The sequence below is a fragment of the Pseudochaenichthys georgianus genome, chromosome 22, assembly GCF_902827115.2.
Source record: "Pseudochaenichthys georgianus chromosome 22, fPseGeo1.2, whole genome shotgun sequence".
NCBI classification, from domain to species: domain Eukaryota; kingdom Metazoa; phylum Chordata; class Actinopteri; order Perciformes; family Channichthyidae; genus Pseudochaenichthys; species Pseudochaenichthys georgianus.
Window position 1 is genome coordinate 10,249,713 of NC_047524.1, and position 24,652 is coordinate 10,274,364.

Genomic DNA, 24,652 nt, shown 5'->3' on the forward strand with positions numbered 1-24,652 from the left:
TCATTAACTACATCCAAATGCTTTGAAACCGTCATTGTTTTCCCCCCAACTGATGCAGAGAGTACACTTTTTGAAGCCCTCCCCTCACATCCCCTGCCTCTCCTTCCTCCTCGTCCTCACCTCCTCATCCACATCAGCCAAGCCATCTCTCCTCTCCATCTGACTCCCCTGCTCTGCATCGGACTGACTCAAATGTTTACTCTGCAATTAAAACACAGCCTATAAAAGGCAATGGGTCTGCTGCCAGACACTGACGAGGGGGTCCGAGCTGCAGGGAGAGACGTTATAAATCGCTTTGATGCAGACCGGGGTCTGAAGACCCAGATTCCTGAGCTGCAGGGCTGGAGCTGAGCGAGTTCACCGGGACGCCGAGCCAGAAACGATGATGATTCATGAGTGTTCACTGCAGACCACTTGGAGAGCGTGCGCTGGAGAGTGCATTGTGCTTTGGAAAGAAATGAGACGGGAGCCTTTCTGTATCCTCAATCCCCAGCTGATCATTTGCACTCATAAAACGCCATTATTCATCCGCTGCAGTTTATACGTGAGCAACAACATGCAGATGATCTTCAGTATTTGGCTTTTTAGGAAAGCTACACACTGATATGCTATTGTATTCTTTTGCAATAATCCCCATGATGACTTTACTCTTTTTAATTTGGTGCATAGGGAAAAGGAAACATTTAACATGTGATGTTGACCTGCATGCAAGATTATATTCTCATAGTAACAGGGCTATATTTGGGAGACTGCAGTTGGTTTTAGGTGTCTACAGTCTAGTAGCAAATCAAAAATAAACTCTTATAACATTTCAGTAATGTAATAACTTCCTAATACACTGTGATGACTCACCTTGTGTGAAAGTGAAATATGCAGGACACAAATAAACTGATATCAGGGGAAGTAACTTTATTTATAATAGAGTATACTAATGTACCTTCTATCTTTCAATTTTCTCATATCTTTCTGCTGTTGTATGTTCTTATTTCGCTCCAGAATAAACATTTGTGTTAGATTAAATAATGAATTGGGAACATATTTCTTTACCTTAACCGAAAGAGTTTAAGTAGTTTGACAGACCTCCACATGCCAGCTACTTAATGCTGATAATGTGTCAGGAATAAAAGCAGATATCTGTATGTCTTGGCTTATTTCTACACTTCACAGTCTTCCACTGCGGCTTTTAGTTTCAATAAATGAGTCCCTACTGGAAACCAACATTGAGAAACACTTAAAGAGAGACCTCGGAGAAACGTTTTAGTTATTAAAACTCTTAAAGGGACAAAGTCAACATGCCTTGTGTTGTGCTGTTACTCCCTGGGCTAAAGACCCAAAGGTCCCTGGATGCTGCTGCAGGCTCAGCAGCATTATTGCCATAAAAGGCAGCTTGAGGTCTTCACTGCATGTCCATTATCCACGCAGCGTTGAATGTTGTACTGCAGAGGGCTGCAGTTTGACAGAATATGTAAAAACAAAATACAAACACAAACCTGACTTATTCTGTTCACATTAACATACTGTATTGCTGATATTTATTTTATTTGTATTTTGAAAGACACTCTTTGTGTGATATTGATACTAAAACTCACATGAATACTTGATTTTTGGCAGATAGTTTCAAAAGTATGCCATTATTATATGTCAAAAGTGAAATATTGTTTGTATTACTTGCCAGCACCTGTAGCCTATAACACCAGTTAAGGGGAAGAATATTCACAGATTAAAGATAAATATTAACTTCAATTATGAAATATTAATGGTTCCTTTCTTTAATAGTTCAAACCCTTCTTCAGCAAGTGAAGTACAAGAACAGGAAAGTGCATTTAAATGACATAAAGAAATAGTAATTCAATTCACATGATTTTTTCCCCAGTGAATTAGTTTACTGAAGGGGAACATTATGTCAGATTTTGCTTGACTGTTATAACATGTGTAAAAGGTGAATATCAGACCAAACTGATGGTCAAACATTATCATACAAAGCATGACTTGTATTTCTACAAAGTGTGAACAAAAGTAACCCACATTACACACTCACGGGTCCTGTACAATTCCTGTGTGTGTGTGTGTGTGTGTGTGTGTGTGTGTGTGTGTGTGTGTGTGTGTGTGTGTGTGTGTGTGTGTGTGTGTGTGTGTGTGTGTGTGTGTGTGTGTGTGTGTGTGTGTGTGTGTGTGTGTGTGTGTGTGTGTGTGTGTGTGTGTGTGTGTGTGAGAGAGAGGTGACAGGGGGCCAGTAGGCGACCAGGACAGCTCCCAGTATGAAAGGAAAAGTGGGATTGGAGCAGTGACGTTATCCGCTGCTGGAAAGAGGGAGGGGAAAGAGGGACGGCTGGACTCCATTAAGCCGAAGCCTGCAGGAAAACTGTTTGGGATACTTCACTTCTCCAGCGACTTCTTCGGGGATTCTTTCTGTTTTTATTGTCTTAAAAACCCTCCATACATGATTTAAAGAGGGGGAACTTGTTTTGCACCGTTTAGTCGACTGTTTTAGTCTCTTTTTTTCCGTCTTTGTGAAGGTGAGTGCCCAGATTTAATGTTCGTCCTCAAAGCTCTGCTCGTTGCCGCTATGAAATATGTTTTTTCGTTGACGTGGTTTACCGCTTATGTTACACTACTGCGCTTCAAGTAATAACTCTTTTGCTAATGTTAGCACTTTGTATGCGTTAAAACACACTTTCTTCTTAATTTACTGCCTTAAAACCAGCCTGACTGACTCAGTAAGTGTGCATGTAGCCGCGGAGCTGTGGTAGGCTACAGACTGTGCTTACATAATTACCCTCTGCTATTTGAGAGAGCCTTTACCGTTATTTTTAACAGGTGAACCGCCACTTTTGCGGGGATAATAGCTGCTAAAGGTCCTTATTGAACTTGTAGCTGCGGGTCTTTAGCCTTTGTTCTGCGGTGTATATCGATTAGACGGCTGTTTTGATCGCCAGGCCACTCTCTACTGGACAACCTCACATCAAAGAATGATAGATAGGCTATAATATTACTTTCTGGCAGTGACTTCATACAACAGGGCGAGTCTGATCTCAGTGATGATTTGTTCACCTTCATCACTTTCTAATTCATCCTGTAGGCTCAAATGAGTGTGAGCTAAAATACCTGCTATCATTATAGTTTTTCTTATTCTAACGTTGGGAGAAGATACTTTATGAAGTGTGTATAAATATAAGTATTCAATGGTTTACTGAACTATAGAAAGTTAAAGTGCTCAAAATGAAGATGAACCCTGTTAGAGGAGGGTTATATGAAAGCCTATATCACAGACAGTATATGCAAATTAATATTCTGATTTGTATCTATATCAATTTAAAAGCAATTGAAACACTTTATTTAAAAAGGTATTAAGATGAAAATGTCTGATTCTTAAATCCAATGTTTTGCATTCTGACAAATCGAGAAATGTTATAATTTTGATGAAACAATGACTATTAACAATAGCCTACCATTTTTAGTTTTGTACTTTGTCTGAGAAATGCTTACATTCTTCCAATTCCAATTTCCAGTGTGGATCGTAGGCTTTTTATTATAAATCTGTAATCCCAGTTCAAGATGACATACTGTACAGAAACCCTGATGACATCACTATGACTTCATCAGGGAAACTTTTTCCAGACTTAATACAACTGTTGTTAATGGATGAGTAGTGCCAAGCTAGATATCACTGGAGGCCCCTTTTTAAAAAAAATTGCCTATCATGCTATAATATTATGGTATGTCAACATCTCCAATGGTATACACATTTTGTCCACCCTTAGACCCTGTCATAGTGTTGGAAAGTGTTGTTGCTGTTCCGAGTTAACGATAATTGAATGGCAAAGAAAGTCCAGGTGATAGCCAATAAGTAACATGCTACTGCACAAGTGCACATACTCAGAAATATCAGCCTTGTATGTTTGAACATATCTAGCAGGGAAAGGTTATTTCTCAAGACCTTTTTATGTATGGGCTTTGCACCAGATTTACTCCTCTCCAAAGGGTCAAAAGGTTTATTTTCCCTCCAGTGTGACAGAACCTTAGCTGGATCTTCTCCCTTGCTTGTTTGTTTGGCAGGATGGCGCTGGACGGGATCCGGATGCCCGATGGCCACTACGCCGACGGGACGTGGGAACTGAAGATGCATGTCACCGACCTCAAGAGGGACGTGTCGCTAAGGGTGACTGGAGAAATCCACATCGGCGGAGTCATGCTCAAACTCGTGGAGAAACTAGGTATGCACGCTGCTGTCATGCAGGGCAGTTTACTGTGGCTTTCCAAAGCAGTTTTTCTAAAGTGTAATCAACAGGCTTAAGCTTAGTTTCAATTGACTCCATTTGACATGATAAAAATGATTAAATGATAAAATGACAGTGTATATTGTTGGTGGTTCTGAACGCCCTTTCTTTTCTCCTCTGACCCTGTACCAACATGCCAAAGCAAAACCTCTGTTTGCGTCTATGGCTGACTTCTTATTTGTTGGGCAATAAATACCTCATCTTTTAAAAATAGTTGCCATTCGGAGAATTGAGATTCTACTTGGTGAACCCTAATGTTCTATACAAATTGTTTCTCAATACTGGCCAAAGATAAAAACTGAAATTTTCCAACAAGACTGGGAACTTAAACGTATGCTTTCTGCCAATAACTCTGAGATGAAATCTGAAGTTGGGAACAAGCTACACTATTGTATTTGTAGATAAAACTGAACTTTTTGTTTGAAAAAAAATCTTATTGTGCTGGCTATTTTTTAGGGATGCACGATATAGATTTTTTGAAACCGATACCGATAACTTCCTGCTTCTCAAGACCGATACCGATAACCGATAATAATATAATATATATATATTAAATGTACCTGTAGTTTTTGCACACCTAGTGGTAAAAAAAAGACTAGTAGTGAGCAAATGACATGAGCATTACTACTATGAACAAAACTAACCCTGGGGTCGTCTCTGGCAAACTTCTTGCCTTTTTCAAAAGCCTCGTCGATAGGTAAAAGCCCCGGTGCCTTTGCAGCTGGCTTTGGATTCGCTGCTAGTTTAGCAGCGCAGGTGTCTTCGTACGCTTTTAACACACCATCGTAGCGATGGCGATGTTTCAGGTGACTAATCAGGTTGGAAGTATTATAGTTGCCTTTTTCCCTCCTCGTGGAACTTCTTCATTGCATTTGTTAATACAAATAGCAAGCGAACTATCTAACTCTGAAACTTTGAAATAGTCCCATACTACCGACGACATGTTTGTTTACTGTCCTGGCTTCACGGCCGCACACCATTTACGTCACAGCCAGGCATGAGTTAGGGAGCGCTGGATTTGTGAAAAACTCCCCTCTTCCTAAACCACTAATACCACAGTACTGGCAAAACGGGAGGAGCCGAGGGAAAAACAAGCGCCCCTCATCCCAATCCACCCACACCGCAGGATTTTTTTCTTTTTTTTACCCAAAAAATATATTGTATATTATCGGGGCTATTAATACTTTTATCGGGTTTATCGGGATGACGTCATAATTCCTATTATCGTACCGATAATTATCGGCCCGATAATTATCGGTACGATATTAGGAATTATGACGTCACCACTAGTATTTTTGCATAGTGTATGGAGATGTATCTGTCTTTGACCTTTTGTTGGATGAAGTTCAAATGCCTCTTTCAAGATAGTGAACGTGCCTTTCATGGGTTAATATTCCTCTTTGTCACCCCGCTTTATATATGGGTCAGTAACCCAAGGTATAAAGAAACCATACAGAGCTTTCCTCCCCCAGCTGTATCATGCACTGTTCTGTAACTGCAGTCACGCACAAGTTTGGGTGTAAGTAAGCATAAGAGTCCTCTGTTCCAGACACTTGAACACTGCCCTGTTTCATGCCGGCTGGAGAAAGTTCAGTGACGGTGGCAGCAGGGTTTGGGAGTGACAGTGTGTTGTGTGTTGATGGGGCTCGAACGCTCAGCATTCCTGCAGCACTCCAAGGTTTTTTACTCCCTGCCTATGGTCCCATTTTTAGCTCTCCTGTTAGAGCTCCACATAATTGAGGTCTTTGTTCTCTGTGGTCGTCTGTTCTAAGCAGCATCTATGCTAGGCGAGTGCAGTGTGGCTGCTGCGTGTGGGACGACATGAATTCATTGGTCCGCCACTCAAGTCCCGGCATTATCCGTTGTTTGAGTTGTGTTTGCACTTTTTGTCAAGGTCAGGGTGAAGGGTAGTATGACCTTACTCAATGTGACAGCTTTCTGAAGTGTTGTGTGGGGAAGGTCCCACACAACACTTTGTAATAGATATTGTAATAGATATTCTGTCTTTCCTTTTTTAAAGGATATAGCTATTTCACTGTCCTATTTGTATCTGTTGAGGATACTGGTGGTTGAAGACCTTGAGCTCTAGAGTTGACAATAGTTTTGATTTGTTGACTTTTGATTTGGTTGGTTATTGGTTGATGGTGAGCCTGTAAAATAATAGAAGGTGGGATTGCATCGCTGTTCGACTGTCTTATAACAAAAGTACCATCTTTCCAGCTATGGTTACTTTTCTCAAACATCCCCTTCATATTATTCTACTATTACAACCATTACTGCAGTTAAAAAAGCTTACTGTAGTTTGCTTAAAGGTAATATACCCTCTTTCAGTATCACTGAAAATGTACTGCTGTGTGTTTCGGTCTATTTGTACTCCTCGACTGGTTTCACAAAGTGAGTTTGGGGACATTTGATTTGGCTACTATCTCCCTCCTACCCTGAGTCAACAGGTTGTTTTCCATTGTAATCATTAACCTGCCAACCACATGGTTTTCCACATGGCCACACACTGCAGGAAACTGAGTACTATTTATGTTTGGAACAGGCAATGTAGCTACGCTTTGGTATCCATGAAAATATACATTGTCTTAATGATCATTTGGGGCAGTTTGTACATGTTCTTGATTTAAAAAGGTTCTTAAATTTGAGTGGAGTGGAAACAATCGGTGCAAGTTAATAAGTAATGAAATCAAGGAATTAGTAAGCAAAATGTTATTCTGTGACATCCGACTGTGGGAAAGATCTTCAGGTCTTTCTTTTGTCACCAACCTACCTCAGTGCTGCACAGTCTTTACTGAACACCTCTGAAGTGCTGCCACATACCCACTTTTGGATTTGATGATTGCTTGGTTGTGGTGGTTAAACATAGACACTGTACATGTGAACATGCACATACGCCTAGCCTGACTCGTAGATAGCACATCACTTTGGCAGCTATTGCATCACTCTTACATTGCAAGGACATCTTAGTCCAATGACAAATCCCTCTGTCCTTCCCTGCTCTTGCTCAGTCTCTCTCTCTGACAATCCAAAATAAAGGACATCTTGTGATTCTGTAATTGCTGACCATCCTGCTCTGGTTTATTTTTCACCGCAAACATTTGTAATGCAAAAATGTCACGTCAGCTATCTTCTGTATCAGTGGTTCCCAACCTGGGGGGCGCGCCCCCCTTGGATCGCAGGGGGGGCGCCAGGCCTCAGATGATTTGAGGCCAAATATCATATTTATACTTTTTATTTATTTATTTTTTTAATTTTTTTACATATAATTGTAAAGCAATACATGATTGTCACTAAAAGCCTTGTCTCTACATTACAATAAAATATAAAAAATAATTGATTGATTAATTAATTTCAATAACAATTCAAGTTAGTAGCTAAAGGTATAAAAAGACAGAAATGTATAATTCTTTCTTTAATAGAAATGTTTCTTCTGCGCGTAAAGTGTCCAAACCAGGCTTTTCTGGATAAGCGCATTTTTAAAGCATAGTCATTGTCCATGCCGGTTTCAGTTGGATTATTTGTCACAGTTGCTCCGATCAGATCGGTCTCCTCCATTTTGTAGATTATTTACGACTTTTGAATCCACATAAACACATCGGCAAAATCCGGCTTACTTTGAGCATGTGTTTTAAACAGTTTAATCCCTTTTTGTGAATTGTTTCCACTTCCGCGCCGTCCTTTAATTTCTTCATACAGCGGGAATCCAAATGAATCCTGAGTCCAATAACCATCAACGTCACTCCAATAGTGCTCCTTAATTACGCTTTCATCCTCCTTTAACAAACTACTTCACATTCATCTAGTTTGTGACAGTAGTTGTAGCATTTTTGAGACTTTTAAACTTTAATTACCACTGTTGCGCCCCCCCCCCCTGTGTGTGTGTGTGTGTGTGTGTGTGTGGGGGGGGCGCAACTTCCAACAGGAGTCATTTGGGGGGGCTCTTGGGGAAAAAAGGTTGGGAACCACTGTTCTGTATGATGGCCAGTGTTCTCATTAGTAGTATTTGTGCGGGGTTATTCCACACGGGAGCAGGATTGCGGGGGTGTGTCTCGCTCACATGTATCCTGCATCCATCTATCACCCACTGTGAGCTGAGGGTCTTATGCCACATGGCTCAAATGGCCTTCGATAATGGATTAAATAGACAAATGCCAGGAAGGCACTTAGCTATTGATCACAGTAGCACAACGCTGCTTCCATTTCCCCTGCAGCCCTCCAGGACAGCAGTATTTAAAGCCAGCTGATTCACCACCCCCTGGTCCCCCCCCACTACAAATCCTTTCATCCCCCCCTTGCTTACCATCACCGCTGCTTTCTCCGACTTTGTTGATGTTCTCCAAAAGTGGAGCCCTCCTCTCTAAAAGCTAATATTGCAATTTAGAGAGGAAAGCAAACATCACACAAACAACATTAGCAGGCGGCAGATGTATTGGATTTAAAGGGATTGTTCCCCAGATACATTGCTTTCAACCCTTAAAAAACGTACAGTAAGTGCTTAAGCTATCAGTGTTTTACACAAATGCATTGCTGTTTTGCACAGGCTTGAGGTGGAAAGGCTATTTTCTTGTGATAATGGTTCTTCCTTGTCTCTCGAGTCAGACAGTTGAGTTTGCTGTTATAAAAGAAAGACACATTTAAGCTTTGTCATGCAAACTCTTGAAAAATAAAGTATTGGAATGAGCAGCTTGAGTAGCTAGCAAATGATTTGTTAGAATGTTGTTGCACTCTTAGATGTTACCAGTTGCATTTGCTCTGCTTAGCCTCACAAAAGACAGCTGAGGGTAGAGGATTCGAAGGAAAAGAAAATGGGAGGGAAGAAGGGAGTGAGCTTTTTCTCTCTCCCTCTGGCTCTCCTTCTCGTTGTGACGTTAGCCATGCTGCTAGAATTCCATAAAAGTCTTCGATGAAGCAGGAAATGACTCCCGGAGTTTGGCATGTTGTTCTCTGGTCGCTGCCGTCATTTCTAGATTCTCTTCTGTCTTCTTCATCCTGCCTACTTCAAGATTTCCCTTCTTTCTGTTTCACACCCCCCCCCCCCCCCCCCCCTCTGTAACTCCCTTTTTCATCCAAATATAATCTGTGGAAAATATTTGTATTATATCATCTTACTTTTTTAAAAGTATTGGCATCCACTTCTTGACTTCTGACACCACCCACTCCTCCAGCCACGTAGCAAGGCTTTGAGAGAAGAGAAGAACCCATTGAAGCACACATTGTTCACTTTCTAATGGTTCATGTACGCTGAGTGTTCAAAGTTCCATAAATAGAACTTGAACAAACTAATTGGTGTAGTGTGACTCCGATAGTGCTGTCGTTGTTTCCAGTGAGAGGCCTGCAGTTTTTTCCGGCTGCTGAGCCAGCAAACTTCCCGGGTGTCAAAGAAAATGTGTGTTTTGTATTTGCCGTGACCTACATTCACATCAATAGGGAATTGGGGAAATGTCGTCATCCCACATTCGCTAGAAAGTCATCTACCCCTCTATTTGGATTATACAGTTCAATTAGAATTGACTTAGAAGTATGAACAACTTTTAATCTTTGAGTTGCTCAGCTGTTTGAGTTGTGTGTCCTTTCTGTGATAATGCAGGCTGTGGTGACCAGAGGGAGATGGCTTCGGTTTGACAATGGGCTGCAGGTTTCATTAGGAAACAGACGTGATTTAACACAGGATGCTGAACTTCCTCTGGGCTTTTTTTGTGCTCCTTCTCCCACGTGCCTTCCTTGCATTCCTGCCTTTTCTGCCCTCTCATTTTTTTTGAGGATTGGGTAAGGGGAAATAAGGGATCCTGCGAAGGGTGAGATGAAGTGTTTGGATACCATAGTCATATCTCTCCTGATGATTAGAGCTGTGAATACGTCTTTACATTTGATATTGCACACCAGGAGAGTGGGAGATTTCTTTGAGAGATGGCTACAACCACTCTCCCTCTCCTCGTATCAGCTTGCCGTGACACCGGTTCAGATATATCACTATGTGTAATGAGACTTATTGAATGCGATGTTGGAGCCATCCTAAACGTCTGGCGTTACGAAGTGAGAAATGGCCTGGCAGCCTGTGGGATCATCCTGCTCTCTAATCTCTCTGACAGGAAGTAGTTAGCCTAAGTAGCGGTCCTGCCCAGGCCAGAGCTTTCCTGTTTCACCAGCAAGATGCTACAGTGATTGTGCTGTTCTGTGCTCAGACTTGGGCATGTGCTCACACATCTGGCCTATTGTATACACACGTTTTCCATATTTAGATTACTATTAGCAGGACACACGGAGTATAACGATTTAAAAAAAAAAAAAAAAAAATTGTTATTATTATCTCTTGTCAATTTACGCTTGGCAGTGCAGAGAGGAATGAAGGTTAAATCATGTGCTACCCTGTGAATTGGGAAAAATGACTCGCCCTATGAGCAGTCCTTGACTAATGCTTTCCTTATATGATAGAGGACTTAAATGACCAAACAAGCTGTAGTAAACATGGGCTATTTATTCAAGATTCAAAGGTTGTTATTTTCATATGCACAAAGCTATAGTGTGGAAATGGCAATGTAATTCTTCTGACCCGGGCTCCTCCAACAATGCAACAAGACCGTACCAGCAAAGGTTTCCGATAAGAGTGATAAACTTAACCTAAAGAAATGTGACTTTGACAGCTGTTAGGTTTGATGAAGTCTCTTGACGAAAGGTCATGTGGAAACAGTATCAGCGGCTTAATGTTCCAAATATCACACGATGCATTAATTTGAACACAATCCACTTTTCAACTCAATTGGCCGTATTAAATATCAATTGTTTTATGATCATTCTTTGTTTACGGCCATGGAAGGACTGCTGTGCTTGTTAAGGATGATCTAATTAGTTATGTTTGGAATCTCAAACATGCAGCTGAACAGCCTTTCATGGTTCCTCTGGGAATCTGAAGCCTGTTGCTTTTTGTCCCTCTCACCTTCCTGTAGAGGCAGTAGATCAACTGGAAGGAAATGTTAGAGTGGCACATTGTTGTTGTAACACCACCCACCTGTGTGTGAATAGAGTAAACCGATATGGAGGTTTTGTCCTGGTTCTCAGACCACATTTCATTCAATTAAACCTGTTCCCGCCTCACAGGCTGCTCTCTCCCTTTTACAGAGAAAAAGATAGAGGTGTTTGCTTTAATAACTAGGGCATGAGGCTTTATTCAAGTAATTATGACGGAGCACAATTCTTTTTAAATTATTTACTACTATAGTTTATACATGAATAACATGGCAGCTAATTGTCAAGTCGAACCCCTTTCTTTTCTTATTTGCTCCACAGCAGGTGCTTTTGCTTGAAAAAAAACATTAAAAAAGTAAGCATTCAGGTTGATTATGTTGCCTTACCAACAGTCACACACTAAATATACAATGCATGATCAAATAAAAGGGGAAAAGGCATACATTTCACAATTTAATAGCTGTACCTAGAATCATTTTTGTATTTGTACTAGAAAGGGATTAATTTATTATCAGAGTAGGCTGTTCTTTAATGAACACATCAGCTTTTGTTTTAGTGCCCTTGTGGATATTTTACAAATATTCAACCGGGAAACAATTGTGGTTGGCAGCCTGAAGTATTCACAGGCGGTACTTCAATATTTTAGTTCTCCTCAGAGCCGAGGGAGCTTCATGTTCATCTGAGCTCACATGGGCATCAGTGGGGGGGGGGGGCTCATCCCCGTCCTGAGGGGCCGTCTGGCAGGATGCATAAATGGATAGGACAGATGAATATTGCATATTAACTGCTGCATTGATCTTTGTCCCAGTTTCTTTGTAATGTTATTATTCCACCGGGTCCCTGGACATCTAATTGTATAAAGCTGTGTCAGGGCGGGGGGGGGAGTGGGGGGAGTAACCCCACTGTTTTGTTGTGTTTGTATTATGACACAAATGGATACAAACTATCTGTCTCTAAGGAGGTTTCCTCTAATAGCCATTCGGCCTCTCCTAATGCATCAAAGCCAATTCTGTTGCACTCTCTTCTTATTCTCACTGGTTGGACGCTCCCAGATTTCCTGTTAAGATTTTGGGCTCACGACATTCACTTTTACGGAGTGTTGGCGCTGGGTTTGTCCTCCTCCACTTCACCTGGAGACCTCAGTTCTAGCAAATCAGCTTACTCTCATCTTCTGGAGATGTCTGAGACCTGAACCGTGATGCACCGAAGGTTGGTTACCATCCAATCTAAGATGGAAAGCATTACTGTTCCCAGCGCTTGGCAGGGCTCCTCCTGAAGCATAGCCATGGTTTATCCTGTATCCTTTAGGCCCCAAAGCTATAGAGCGGGGGTGTCCAAACTACGGCCCGGAGGCCAAATGGGGCCCGCGGACCATTTTGAATCGGCCCTCAGCAAATGAAAAAAGTATAATGGAATATGGCCCACAAATGAAACTTGTGCTTGTCTTATATTGTACTTCTTAAATAAAAATGTATTACGCAGTATAGTATTCATGTGTTAATAAGACCACTTTTCAAATAAATGCAGTCAATTAAAGTTGGAAACATTTTCTAACATATCTTAGTTGATAAGAAAAGCCCAATGACTTATTTACGTAACAAGCTTGAAATACACCTACATTTTGTTTGATTTAGCTAATTTATAACTGAATGTATGGGGCAATATACCTCTAGTAAGTGGCCCAGGCCCTTTGTATATCTTTCTGTATGTAGCCCTCAGTGAAAAAAGTTTGGACACCCCTGCTATAGAGAGATGAGCACGTTTTGGATTGTTGTGTGCCTGTTGTCTATTTCTAGTTATCCACATTTTGACCGGTGTGTATGTGATGAAGCAGTAGTGGCAGTACAACACTATGTAATCAATATCTGCCACTGTGTCTCCTGTCTGCATTTAGGCAGCCATAACCTTGAAGGATCTCTCACTTGTGAGCTGACTATCACTGACACAGGGCCCAAAATCGATGAACTCTTTGTTTTTTATTTCTGCAGCCTAAAAAGCTTTAATGGCACCACTAAGTGTTCCCTGTCTCAATGCTTTGTCAGGTGAACTTTGACAGTTTGAAAGGTTTTAGGCATGTTTTGCATATTTAATGACTTTGATAAATGGCTTGCATTGGCAGGAGGCTGAGCTGTATTTTAAGAACGGTCTGAAATAAGCTGCAGCTAAACTGGTTGAACTCAGGTTGTCAATGGAAAGCGCTTAAGTTTCTCTGCTATTGATTATTGAATACCCAAAGGACACAGCTTGAATAGATCCAAATAGTAACCACCAGCGATGTCACCTTGCCGGTGTCAGAGTAATGATGTGTTGCCAATATACACACACTCTTGGTTGTGTACCAGATAGAACAGATGCATCAAGAGTAAGGTTTCTGGGTTCACCTTACTCTCTGTTAGAGATGATCCGATCACGTGATCGGGGATCGGAGACGATCACGTGATTTTCAAAAGATTGGAATCGGGAGAAAAAAATCGGGGATCGGGAATTATAATTTTCTTTAATATAAAATATTTTTATTATTTTATTTAATGTTGCAAAACAAAAATGACCATGTTCACGTCTTAAAGTCATCCTGAGGCCTTAGTTTTGGTTTAAAATTACACAACATTATGTATGTGTTGCTTCTTTTGTGCTTGTTTTCATAGACCTGTTATTTCTCTCAAATCTGGCAACAAAGTGGGCGCAGTGTCTAATAGTAGCAGTAAGCTAACAAGAGGCTACGTTCAGCTGGTGACTCGGGAGTCGGGACAGAGAAAATGTCAGGAGTTTGGAAGTATTACAAAATTGAAAGCGAAGGCAGTGTAACAGCCAGGTGCAATGCGGAGGTTCCGCGTGGTGGAAAGAACAGAGCTACGTTCAACACGACCAATCTAACACGCCACCTGAGAAACAAACACCAACAACAACGTAACGGCACTGAAAACAACCGACACTTTCAGAGACTTTTAAAAGGAAAGAGAAACTGCCCCAGAACAGTGAAAAGGCTAAAAAAATAACAGCCAAGATGGCTGAATTCATCGCGTTGGATCACCAGCCGTTATCTGTTACCTTTTTCTCTTAATGCATTGCATAAAGATCGGATCGGGAAAAAACGGTATCGGCAGATTGTCAAAATCAAATGATCGGAATCGGATCGAGAGCAAAAAAAGGTGATCGGGACATCCCTCTGTTGATCGTTCGTCACAAATCCAGAAACACGTTTGTCTGCTCGTCTGTCTCTGACGCATGCTGATAATCTGCTGTTGTTCTCCCGTGTGACGCCTGTCTACTCTCATGTCTGCCATACATATATATTGTCACCACCTGTCTCTATCAACCTTGTTGTATACATGTTGGGTATCTAATGTTGATACTATCTTGCACAAGCGAGTGAGTGCCGAAAGGTCATTTACAGCCGATCTAATTCAAGGACAGCGCTGGACAGCTGCTTCCTGTATCTTTGCTTGTCAATACCGACCTTCACCCTGCCTCAGATGTGGAATATCTTTAGAAGGAGAGTGGCTTTTACATTGTAAAAGGGGATAAAGTGTGTAGGAGAGAGACTGTGTCTTTGTTGTGTATAGAAACAAGTTGTCTCCTCATCCACTGCCGCAGCGGCGTCAGTGAGGAGTCGCCAAGGAGACGGCATGACCTGCCTCGCACAGTGTGGCCATGGTTATTACTGATGGCTTACTGCTCGGCACTGACGGATAGAAATGAGCCTGCATTTTCATTAGGCGTCAACCTGCTCTGTTTTGCTAGTAGGAGCAAAAGACAAAGTAAATATGAGTTAATATGCAACAGCAAGGATATTTTGTTTTCTTTCTCTAAAGCCCAGTGTCAAACAGAGTCTTAACTAAATAACATTCATTATAAGTGTTTAAATGAATTGGAATCAACCCACAAGTTAGTGGGTTAGTGGGTATGGTACCCAATTGTGTTTAGTTACACATTATCATCTAATGAAAAGCAAAATAAATGTATAAAAGATAATCAACTGGCAAAATAAAATAAACCATCAAATATAAACAAGTATAGTTTAAAGAACCATAAACCTACAATTCTATGTAATAGCTGTACATGCATAGTGTGTTGGCAACAAGTAAATGCAGTAGTGTTACAATTTCATTCATTATGTTGGAGATGCAATTTGCATGTTAAGCAGTTCCGACTCTTAAACTTTAATTGTGACTTTTCTCTTGTCCTCACATTTGCTCTGTCTGATAATGCTGTGTCCCCACGTAGAGCTCCTCCCTTGTCCTCTGCTCATCCGCCCCATCTCTCCTTCTCATGCCCTTTCTACTGTTGCTTCTTTCTCATCCTCTCCCCCCCCCCCCCCCCCCCCTCCATAAACATAGCTCCCCCTTAATGTAAACACTACATATACTCTGACTAGCAGAGGACGGATGGGAAGGAGGGAATAGTGTCCTGTATCATTCTGATAAAAGCCCTTGCCAATATGTATATGTATATTGCAATATCCGTCTATATATATTGCAATATATATATATATATATTGCAATATCCGTCTTTGCTCGTTGCATTATTCCTGAATTGCTTTGTAGAACACTTACTGTATCTTTAAATCTCACTTTGGTATCTGGGGCACAGAGGAAGTGCTCTCGTTTTGGAGCTGCTGTGGTGAGGATGGTGAATGAAAATAAATCAGTTTGACATAATTTATGGATTAATTTAGCTTGTTAATGCACACACATGCACCAACACGCAGAGCTAATGTAGTTAATGGATGGATAAGAACACACGCCCCCCCCTTTTGACAAAAAAGACATGCGCATACACGCAATCTGTATCATCTTTCACATCCTGCAGAGGTCATAAAACATGGTTTTCTCATTTGGTTTCTCCTTGTCTTTCAAGCCCTCCTTGTACACACACACACACACACGCACACACACATCACTCTACGGAGGGGTTGTGGGTCCACATTGAATGCACCCAATTACTTAGGCCCCCGCTCCTCTGGCTGCTGCATTACGTCAGGCTTGGCAGGCTGTATTTTTAGCTTGGAGATGCCATTGGCCCTCCCTCCCTCTCTCTCAGTGGATTGAGTTACCACCTTGTTGCTGAAAGAACCCAATGGACGCTTGTGGGAGCTGCCCTCGTCCAATCACAACACATCGAACCACTGCGTAATGACACAAGCGAGCAGAAGGAAAAGCTATGTCCATTAAAGTTTTGGCTGTGGGCGGGGACAAGGAAACAGTGGAGCAGGGGCCATTGAGGGAAAGTGAGCCCAGCAGCCACCGTGCAGGTGGGCACGCACGCTGAGTCTGAAGACGTTTCTATAGAACATGGGCCCCGTCTCAGGTCGGTTAAATGAAATCCTTGCTTCCCTCACTTGCGTCGTTTCCCTGCATCTAGTCCCTCCCACCAGGGAAGCATGGAGGGACGCAAGGAAACCACAAGAAGCAGGGAAATGAGTTTTAAGAGCAATGGGACGTCCTGTCCTCCGGAGCGTCACGTGAAGCGACGTCCGTTTGTGATGACGCCGCACATCTGTTCGTCTGACAGCAGCTCTGTCCCCGTTATTTTCACAAAATAAAATAAAATAAGAACTCATTCTCAAAAAAGATAAACGCCATTCTTAAAATATATAAACGAACAATAGTTTGATTAATTGGAGTGCACAATAGAAATTAAAATAATTGAGAGAAGAAAAAGAGATGTTATCTATCAAAACCCAGTTAGATTAACATTCATTGGATTGCACACTTTGTGTGTTTGTGTGGATATGTTGCACATTAACATTTTAATAGCACTTAATGACTGAATGGAAATTACAATAAATGAAAATGTAAAACGAAAAAAGCGATCATGAAATTTTTTCCAATAAATGAATGTTCAGATATATCACATATTTGTAACTAAATGATACATTAATTGAAACAAAACAGTTTAAACTGAGGAGTGACTCCCGTGAGTTTCATTTATTTTCTTCACTCCGCTGGGAAACTGCTCTCATGTCAAGAAGCATGAGATCAGTGCATGCACTGCATCGTCCAATCAGTGAGCGATACACACTAAGGGGGCGAGTGTCTGAGGATTTCATCGGAGGATGGTCTGGTGGTTCCTCCATTATCGCTCCTCCATTATCGCTCCTCGATCCTTGGTCCTCCGGCAGAAATAAGAGCCATGGGACGCTACTCAAGATGGTGCAGACAAATCAACTTCCGGTGAGACCGAGACCGAGGAGCGAGGAAATGAAAATAGTCGACCTGAGACAGGGCCATGGTCTGTGGTGCAGGCCTGAGAGCCAAATGTTAATGCTAGCAGTTTTGCATTTCTCCCAGACACCAGAAATGACCGGGTTGTAAGAGGAAAATCTGTGTGCAGAGTTATGAAAATATATTCCGGTCTATTTTCAATGTTCCTCTCCTCGCTCCCTCTCATTATTTCGGCCTTTAATAGCTGCAGAGCACTTAAGGGAGCCGTTTCTCTGATGGTAGCAATGAAGCTGTGTACTGCACAGCTGAGGCATCAGAAGGCAGCGATGACAGCTAGACCCCCCCCCCCCCCCCGCTGCCCACACAGGGTCTCAGAAAGAAATCTTGGAATGTTTTCTCTCAAGTACCAAGTGTTGTTTATCCCCCAACACTTGGGGGATAAACAGTAAAAAAAAACAACAGCTTGACAAACAACTCCTCCCGAATCAATTCACGCACTCCTGGGCCTCCACAATGGCATCTGCATTAAGATGCTGGGGGCCTCTCTTCTCCTTTAAACTTCCCCCCGTCCTAATCACCAGTGTAATCTCTTCCTCATCCCAGTTTGCTTTCCTCACATCACAGCAGTCTTGTTTCCTGGTTCCAAGCAACCAATCTCATCCACTAATCCCTTCATTCAGTTTGAGACGGGATCAGCGGGAGAGTGTCAACAATGCACATGGAGCCCCTAAGCAAAGATAAGGTCAGGGAAAACAATGGCAGCACAAAAAAAAACGAAAACCGGAGGGTCACTCAAGCTTTAGGTTACCATGGTGCCAAGCTGGTTGACAGATGGAGGAGGTCCACGTTGGCTTTTACGTTTTTTGACATTGTTACCATCAGAATGAGAAGAAGCAATATGCATCAACCGCCATGTTGGTGTTGCATTCCTATAACAGCCGTGTATCAGAAAGTGATTGTTGTCCATTAGTTGCTTTGACCATGCTCGCTCATGTGACCCATGAATGTAATGTGTCGGAGGTGCATTTAGATAATGTGCAAAGTAGATTTGTTTTTAATGAGACCCTTGGCCTGTGTTAAACCTCAGCAACGCTCGGCATACATTTAAACTTAATCAATTATTTGTAGCCCTAAGCCATGGATATTTCTGTCATAAATTGGAAGATTGCCAAAAAGTTTGATAAATCGAGTACGGTAATTATTTATTGTATTATCTGGTTTAAGCCGCTCAAACATGAATGCTGTTTTCTCAGTTTGTCACAGTATATGAAATATTTTTAGGTTTTGGATGGTTGGTCAATATTGTCTTGTCATTTTGAGTGCTCAAAACATGTGATGGGTGTATTGCACTAATTCCTTTTCTAGCCCGACAGCAAAGTCCTAGGGTTGTTGACCTAATGCATTTGAAGTATGAAGTCATGCCGAGATATAGCATTGAACTACTCAATACAGGCACATGTATACAACTTGCCTAAAGTTTGTAGTGGCTAACCCAGAAATATCATGTGCTACAGTATATATGGCATACAATGCGTTAAGTACATACAGTGTATATATACTATTATTGTCATTAGCTCAATGCTAATGTTAACCTTTTATTCTAAATCAGATGAAATGCCTTTAAAGACTCGTGCTGACACGGCAAAATACACGTAGGTTGAAACAGTTCAGATCGAGTGCTTTTGTCTAAAGAATGACCGAGCAAACTGACATCTGGGCGCAGCGAGAGACCCAGATTGAGACGGAGGGCAGGCTGGAGAAGCGATGAAGGGGTATGTGGGAGGAGGAAATGAGACACCGCTTTGGGAAGTGCCTTCCGAGACTAATGCCGGAGTAAGGACGTCACTGCTCAGGGGGGCATCTGAAAGTATAATGGGCTAATAACTCAACTATTATAGACTGCCAATGCCCATTACAATTGTAAACAGTATGGGGTTACAACAACAAGATTTATATTCCTAACACAATCTCAAAAATCAAGAGTCAAGTCTTTCAGCTGCTATTCATTTTGACCTGATTCAATATTTGGCTAGTTTTGAAATGTATGATACAGTACATACATAAGAAGTACGTGCTAAGGACATCTCTCTTAAGTGTGTGAGATGCTCCCTTTAAACTTTTGCTTTTGAAGGTATTGGCTTCTCTGCATTGCTCTTGTGATCTGGTGATCTGCAGAAACAGCTGCTTCTTGTTCCCTTAAATCCCTGTGGTTTTCACCTTCCCCTTGAAGTCAGACACACACACCATGAGACCACAGGTCCGTCCCCATTGTTTCTGAGCCCTGTGGGTCGAGAGCCTTGGAGCTATGTGGGGTTTTGGGTGGCTTGTGTCTGCTTTAGAGGGATCACAGTAAGACTTTTGAACAAAGAGGGAGGTATGAACCTGATATCCCCAGAGTGTCACACAAACAGCCACGTCTTTCACACACACTGTCGTCTCCTCCCGCTCACTTTGACTTCACCGCCCCTGTGCAAACCTTTTTTGTCCCTCCCTAGCACCCCTTCACCCCAAATGTGACCCTTTGCCCTAGAGGGACAGGTTTAGTGACCTCAGGTCAGTACAGTGTGATGGATACAGACTGAGTGCTCGAGTTACATTGGCCACAATATCTTCACCTTGCTGTAAATAGATACAGATTGTTACTAATATGGCAAAGGTTTAAAGGCGTTGTCATATGCACAGTAACTACAATGTAGTCCCAGGTTCTTCCAATAATGCCACACGAATATATATGACATAAAAACAATAAAACTAAATGTAAAAACAATAAAAGTAGTGCAAGAGAGAATAATAAAATGTTGCAAGACCATTTTGCAAGTTATGCAGAAGTAATAAACTGTATACATGTCAAAAAAGCTATGATAAGCTGAATGTTGTCAGTGACCAAGTAAATGCAGTATATACATGTAAATATAATAAGATCAACAAGAACATAATGAACTACTGTACAGTCAAATGAAATACTGTTGCTAATGTAGTTATCCAATATAATGTAAGTAAAACACTGCTTTGTTATTTTCTGTCTTTCTATTTGAGACTTTGCATTTCCATACTCATCCGCTCCACTCTTTTCTTCCCCTGTGTAGACGTGAAGAAGGACTGGTCAGACCATGCTTTGTGGTGGGAGAAGAAGAAGACATGGCTGTTGAAAACCCACTGGACGTTGGACAAGTACGGCATCCAGGCCGACGCCAGGCTGCTTTTCACGCCGCAGCACAAGCTTCTGCGCCTCCAGCTGCCCAACATGAAGCACATGAAGGTCAAGGTCAACTTCTCCGACCGCGTCTTCAAGGCCGTGTCCGACATCTGCAAAACCTTCAGTAAGTGGAACGACTGACACATTCACAGGACATCTGGCGAGTAACTTTAATAACTTTAGCTGAGATGTGGAAAACAGTCATGAAGTCAATGAGAGATGAGGTGTGACGGACTGGCAAAAGGTTATGGGAAAGAGTGTAGAATAAGTGTTCAGTTTACTAGGCGCTACTGAAGGTGCCCACCCTGCTCAACCAAAAACATCTCCTGCAAGACTACTTTTGGAAATGTTCTCCATCAAACATGGCTAATCATGTCCTTCCCCTCACTTTGTTTTTATCCCTGGCAATTTGCTGTTTATTAAACACTGAGCTCAGCAGGCTGGAGTCACGTCTCCTGGCTGGCAGTCCTCTGTTAGGAGTCGTGTTCTTTGGACCTGGGCTCCATCAGTCTTACAGTAGTGTTTAGTAAACAGAGATTATCAATCTGTCTCAGATTTACAACAAAAGCAGACTCCAAAATACAACTTGATGTGTATGTAAATAATATGGGCTATCTTCACAATGCAAGCCCTAGTTCTCAATTCTATCTATTGCTTGGATCCAAACAGAACCTGAACTGACCCTCCTGTGCAAAACGGCAATAACACAGATGCCACAGCCACGCTACCCTTTGGATTGTCAGTGCTTACGGTTTCAGTTGTATTTGATGTGCAGTAGAAGTCAGTGTATTTGTGAGCAGATGTTGACAAGGATGAGGAAAAAGTGCCTTTTTTGTAAGGGACCGTGTGGATACAGAGTCAGAGCCAGGATTGGTTGGACCTTACTTATTCAGGATGTCAAGGGCTACTCTTACTGCATTGGTCTGTGTCTCACAGAGGTGGCGCTAGACTTTTACGCTGTCCGTCCTTTTGACGGACAGGATCGTAACATTTCCGTCAAAATCCATTATTACCCGTTGGTCTGTACACAACTCTGACGGGGGCTTGTGAACTGTCAACGGAGAGAGGGGGGGTGCACACGCTCGTGAACTGTTAGCGCCGTGTTATGCATGCCCACTGCACCTCGCGGGAGCCCGCACAGCGTAAAGCAAAAACTCAGACATTTCAATGATTCGTACGGGAAAGTACGGTTTGGAAACGATATAATTTCCTTTTTGGCGGGCATGCATAACACGGCATAACACCGGAGCCTCGCTGCGGGGAAACTTTGGCGCTGTTCCGAGTTTGTTCTAATCTGTCAAAATGAAGGACTGCTTTCAGATTTTTCCGTCACTGTTCGGTTAACGCGACCACTGGTGCCTTATCACAAGAGACTCCCGCCAGCAGTCAACAATTGTAACAGATCTTGAGTTAAAATACATAAAAGTAACATTAATTCCAACATGACTGGTCAAACTGAGGTTGCATTGCAAAAAATGTAACCTGTATCTGATTTAAATCATTTGAAAATATCAGATTTACACATCATGCTGCGTTTTTTGGCTAACTTTTGCCTGCAGGCTCTACATAGTTATACTCTTTGCTCAGTGTCTTGCTTACCCAGCATCTCTCCACTAATAACACGTCCAAATGTAACTGTCCCCTAATGTGTAAGTAGGGTGACATACACACCATCGATACCTACCATCACTGGCACCACGAAGCCCAGTCGACGTGTCAGGTCACACACCGTGACCTCTGAACTCTTCCTCTGCTCAGACTGTGACCCTTGCCCTGCCTTCACTGTCTCCAGTAGAGTTGGCAGATTTGGAGAAGCGACACCAATATAAATCCCTGCAGGGTCATAGCACACCTGTTGTCTTTTTCACTGGTCTGGGTTCAGCAGGCAGGACCAGAAGCTCCAGTGGTTTTCATTTCTCCAAAAGACTAAATTATATGAAATAAAAAGAACAAATAGCACATTTAATTTAGTATAAATATACAAAGAGACTGTTTTTGAAATCTAAGACGGGGAGGTGAGGGAGAAATTGGCATGCAGTCTTTCATTCCTTGTTAGGAATGTGTCTGATTCTTCTGGAATAAATCAATTTTTAATCTTTGTAGAAATTCAGGACAAATTGCTTTTAGCTGACATGGCACGTGCACAGAAGTTGTGAGATGTACGGTGGCAGTAAATGACCCATTAGTTTGACATGCTTTAACTGTTGTGTTTATATCACTGTGCACTAATGCATGCCTAAAGCAGAACTGGAAAGTTCTTTACTGTAACTGTTCGTATGACAGCTGACATATAGCCGCTCTGGCATGGAAGCATTCATCGTTATCTGGGAAACTTTGAGTTGTACAATTGCCTGTGCATTTTTCTTCTGCCGAATCCCTGAGAGCTGCACTGCATAGAAAATCAGACGGGACAGGAAGAGACGAGGCCTGTCACCCTGGCCTTTGCTACAGACAGCAGAAAGGGATGGGCGGAGATACTGAGAGATAGGAACAGAAAGAGAATGTCAGTGGCCATATTGTTTTTGTTTTTAGTGACGTGCAACTCACCTTTGGCCCAGTCTTTTTCCCATACTAATTTATTTGGATGTATTTTTAATTTTGCTGTGGCGTGTCCGGTCTGATAGTAACACAGAAGCTATTTCCTGTTCCAAGTTTAGTTCTCATTATAGTTTATAGCTGTCTTTGTCCTCACCCCTGCATAGATAAGAATGATAGCCTTTAAACATCTCTCTGCTCTTTTTTATATTACAGTATGCTTTTCCTTTTCTACTTTGTCTGCTTTTCTGTCTCTTTAGCACAACTCCAACCCTTGACAGTACATACAGTACAGTGGAAAAGCATAGAAAATTAACATAACACCCCAAGTTAAAAGTATAAAACCGATTATCTCCGCTGTACTTCTCCCATGTCCACGGCAGCTGTGTCCTGACACAGACTCAGTCCATCAGGCTGGGAACCGAGAGGACTCAGCAAAAGGCCGTTGTACTGAATGGAAATCACTCAGTTTCACTCCTGTTATGACCCTTGAGTACATTTGGCAGCTCATACATCCTGTGCTGCACTGCTCATTTGATAGTGAAGCAAAAGCATTTGGGATTTTTCCACTTTTAGTTGCAAGAAAACCTTTTTAACTGCGTCAACAACTCTCTGAACACCAGTATTGTAGTTCCTTTCTTTGTGTTAAGGATGTATCAACTATAGTGACGAAATGTGTTTTGTAGTGAAGCGGCAATTAACAACACAGTTTTTTCGCAGTATGCTTTAGGGCTACAAGTGATTATTTTCCTTTTAACGATTAGGCTTTGTCAGAAAATTATGAAAAATGCCTGTTAAATGATCTTTTAATGGCTGGCTATCCAACCGACAGTTGAAAGCCCAAATAAATTAAGTTCCAGACATAAGCTTGTCCCGTCTAGACAACCTGGACTCACTTCCAACACATTAAACACACTCGAACACCTCCTCCCTCTGTTTCTGTTTTACTCTTCTTGCAAAGCCAGCACACAAAATGTACTTTTCACAAGTGACTAACACATGATCGTGGGACTGGGGGCCTGAGGTGGGACAAAAAGTAGGATGCAGCACTTCAGGGTAACCAGAGTCAGGCTGAGCCACTGTGGTTTTTTTAGTAAGCACTCCTTTGCTACCATGTGTGGGAGTCCAACATTCTCTGGAATATGCAGCAATGTAACTGTTGCCATTTGTTAGCACCGAAAACCTAGAATGAGTGGAATACATAACTAATGCCCAGACAGGAAAGGAAAGTGGCTGAGAGGATGTATGTCAATAAGGCGGGACATAAGTAAGTACAACTTTATTTATAGCACCCTTCTCAACACGGATGTACAAAGTGCTTTACAGTACAGTACACAATTCAAAGTACAACTATACAATGTAGAATAAAAGGCATAAAACAGCAGCAGGTAATACATAGGATAAAACATACGATAAAACACCAATAAAAGACACCTCCCCCGACAACCCAAAGGCCTGTCGGAAAAGGTGGGTCTTTAACTGCCCCTAAAAATCTCTATTGAGGCAGAGGTTTT

At 41.9% G+C, this 24,652-nt stretch overlaps 1 protein-coding gene across 4 annotated transcripts in view; it reads left to right on the forward strand.

Moving 5' to 3' along the window:
• Positions 1–2,236: 2,236 nt before the first annotated feature.
• The window catches only part of fermt2 (FERM domain containing kindlin 2), a 42,627-nt gene continuing 20,211 nt past the window's right edge, over positions 2,237–24,652 (forward strand). For 2 of the 4 annotated variants that reach the window (XM_034110882.2, XM_034110883.2), the window contains exons 1-3: positions 2,237–2,516; positions 4,057–4,214; positions 20,494–20,727. In XM_034110882.2, coding sequence (XP_033966773.1) covers positions 4,058–4,214; positions 20,494–20,727 — 391 coding nt within the window. In that variant the 5' untranslated portion in view covers positions 2,237–2,516; position 4,057. The remainder of the gene's footprint in view (positions 2,517–4,056; positions 4,215–20,493; positions 20,728–24,652) is intronic. The other 2 variants (XM_034110884.2, XM_034110885.2) reach the window with 1 other exon arrangement.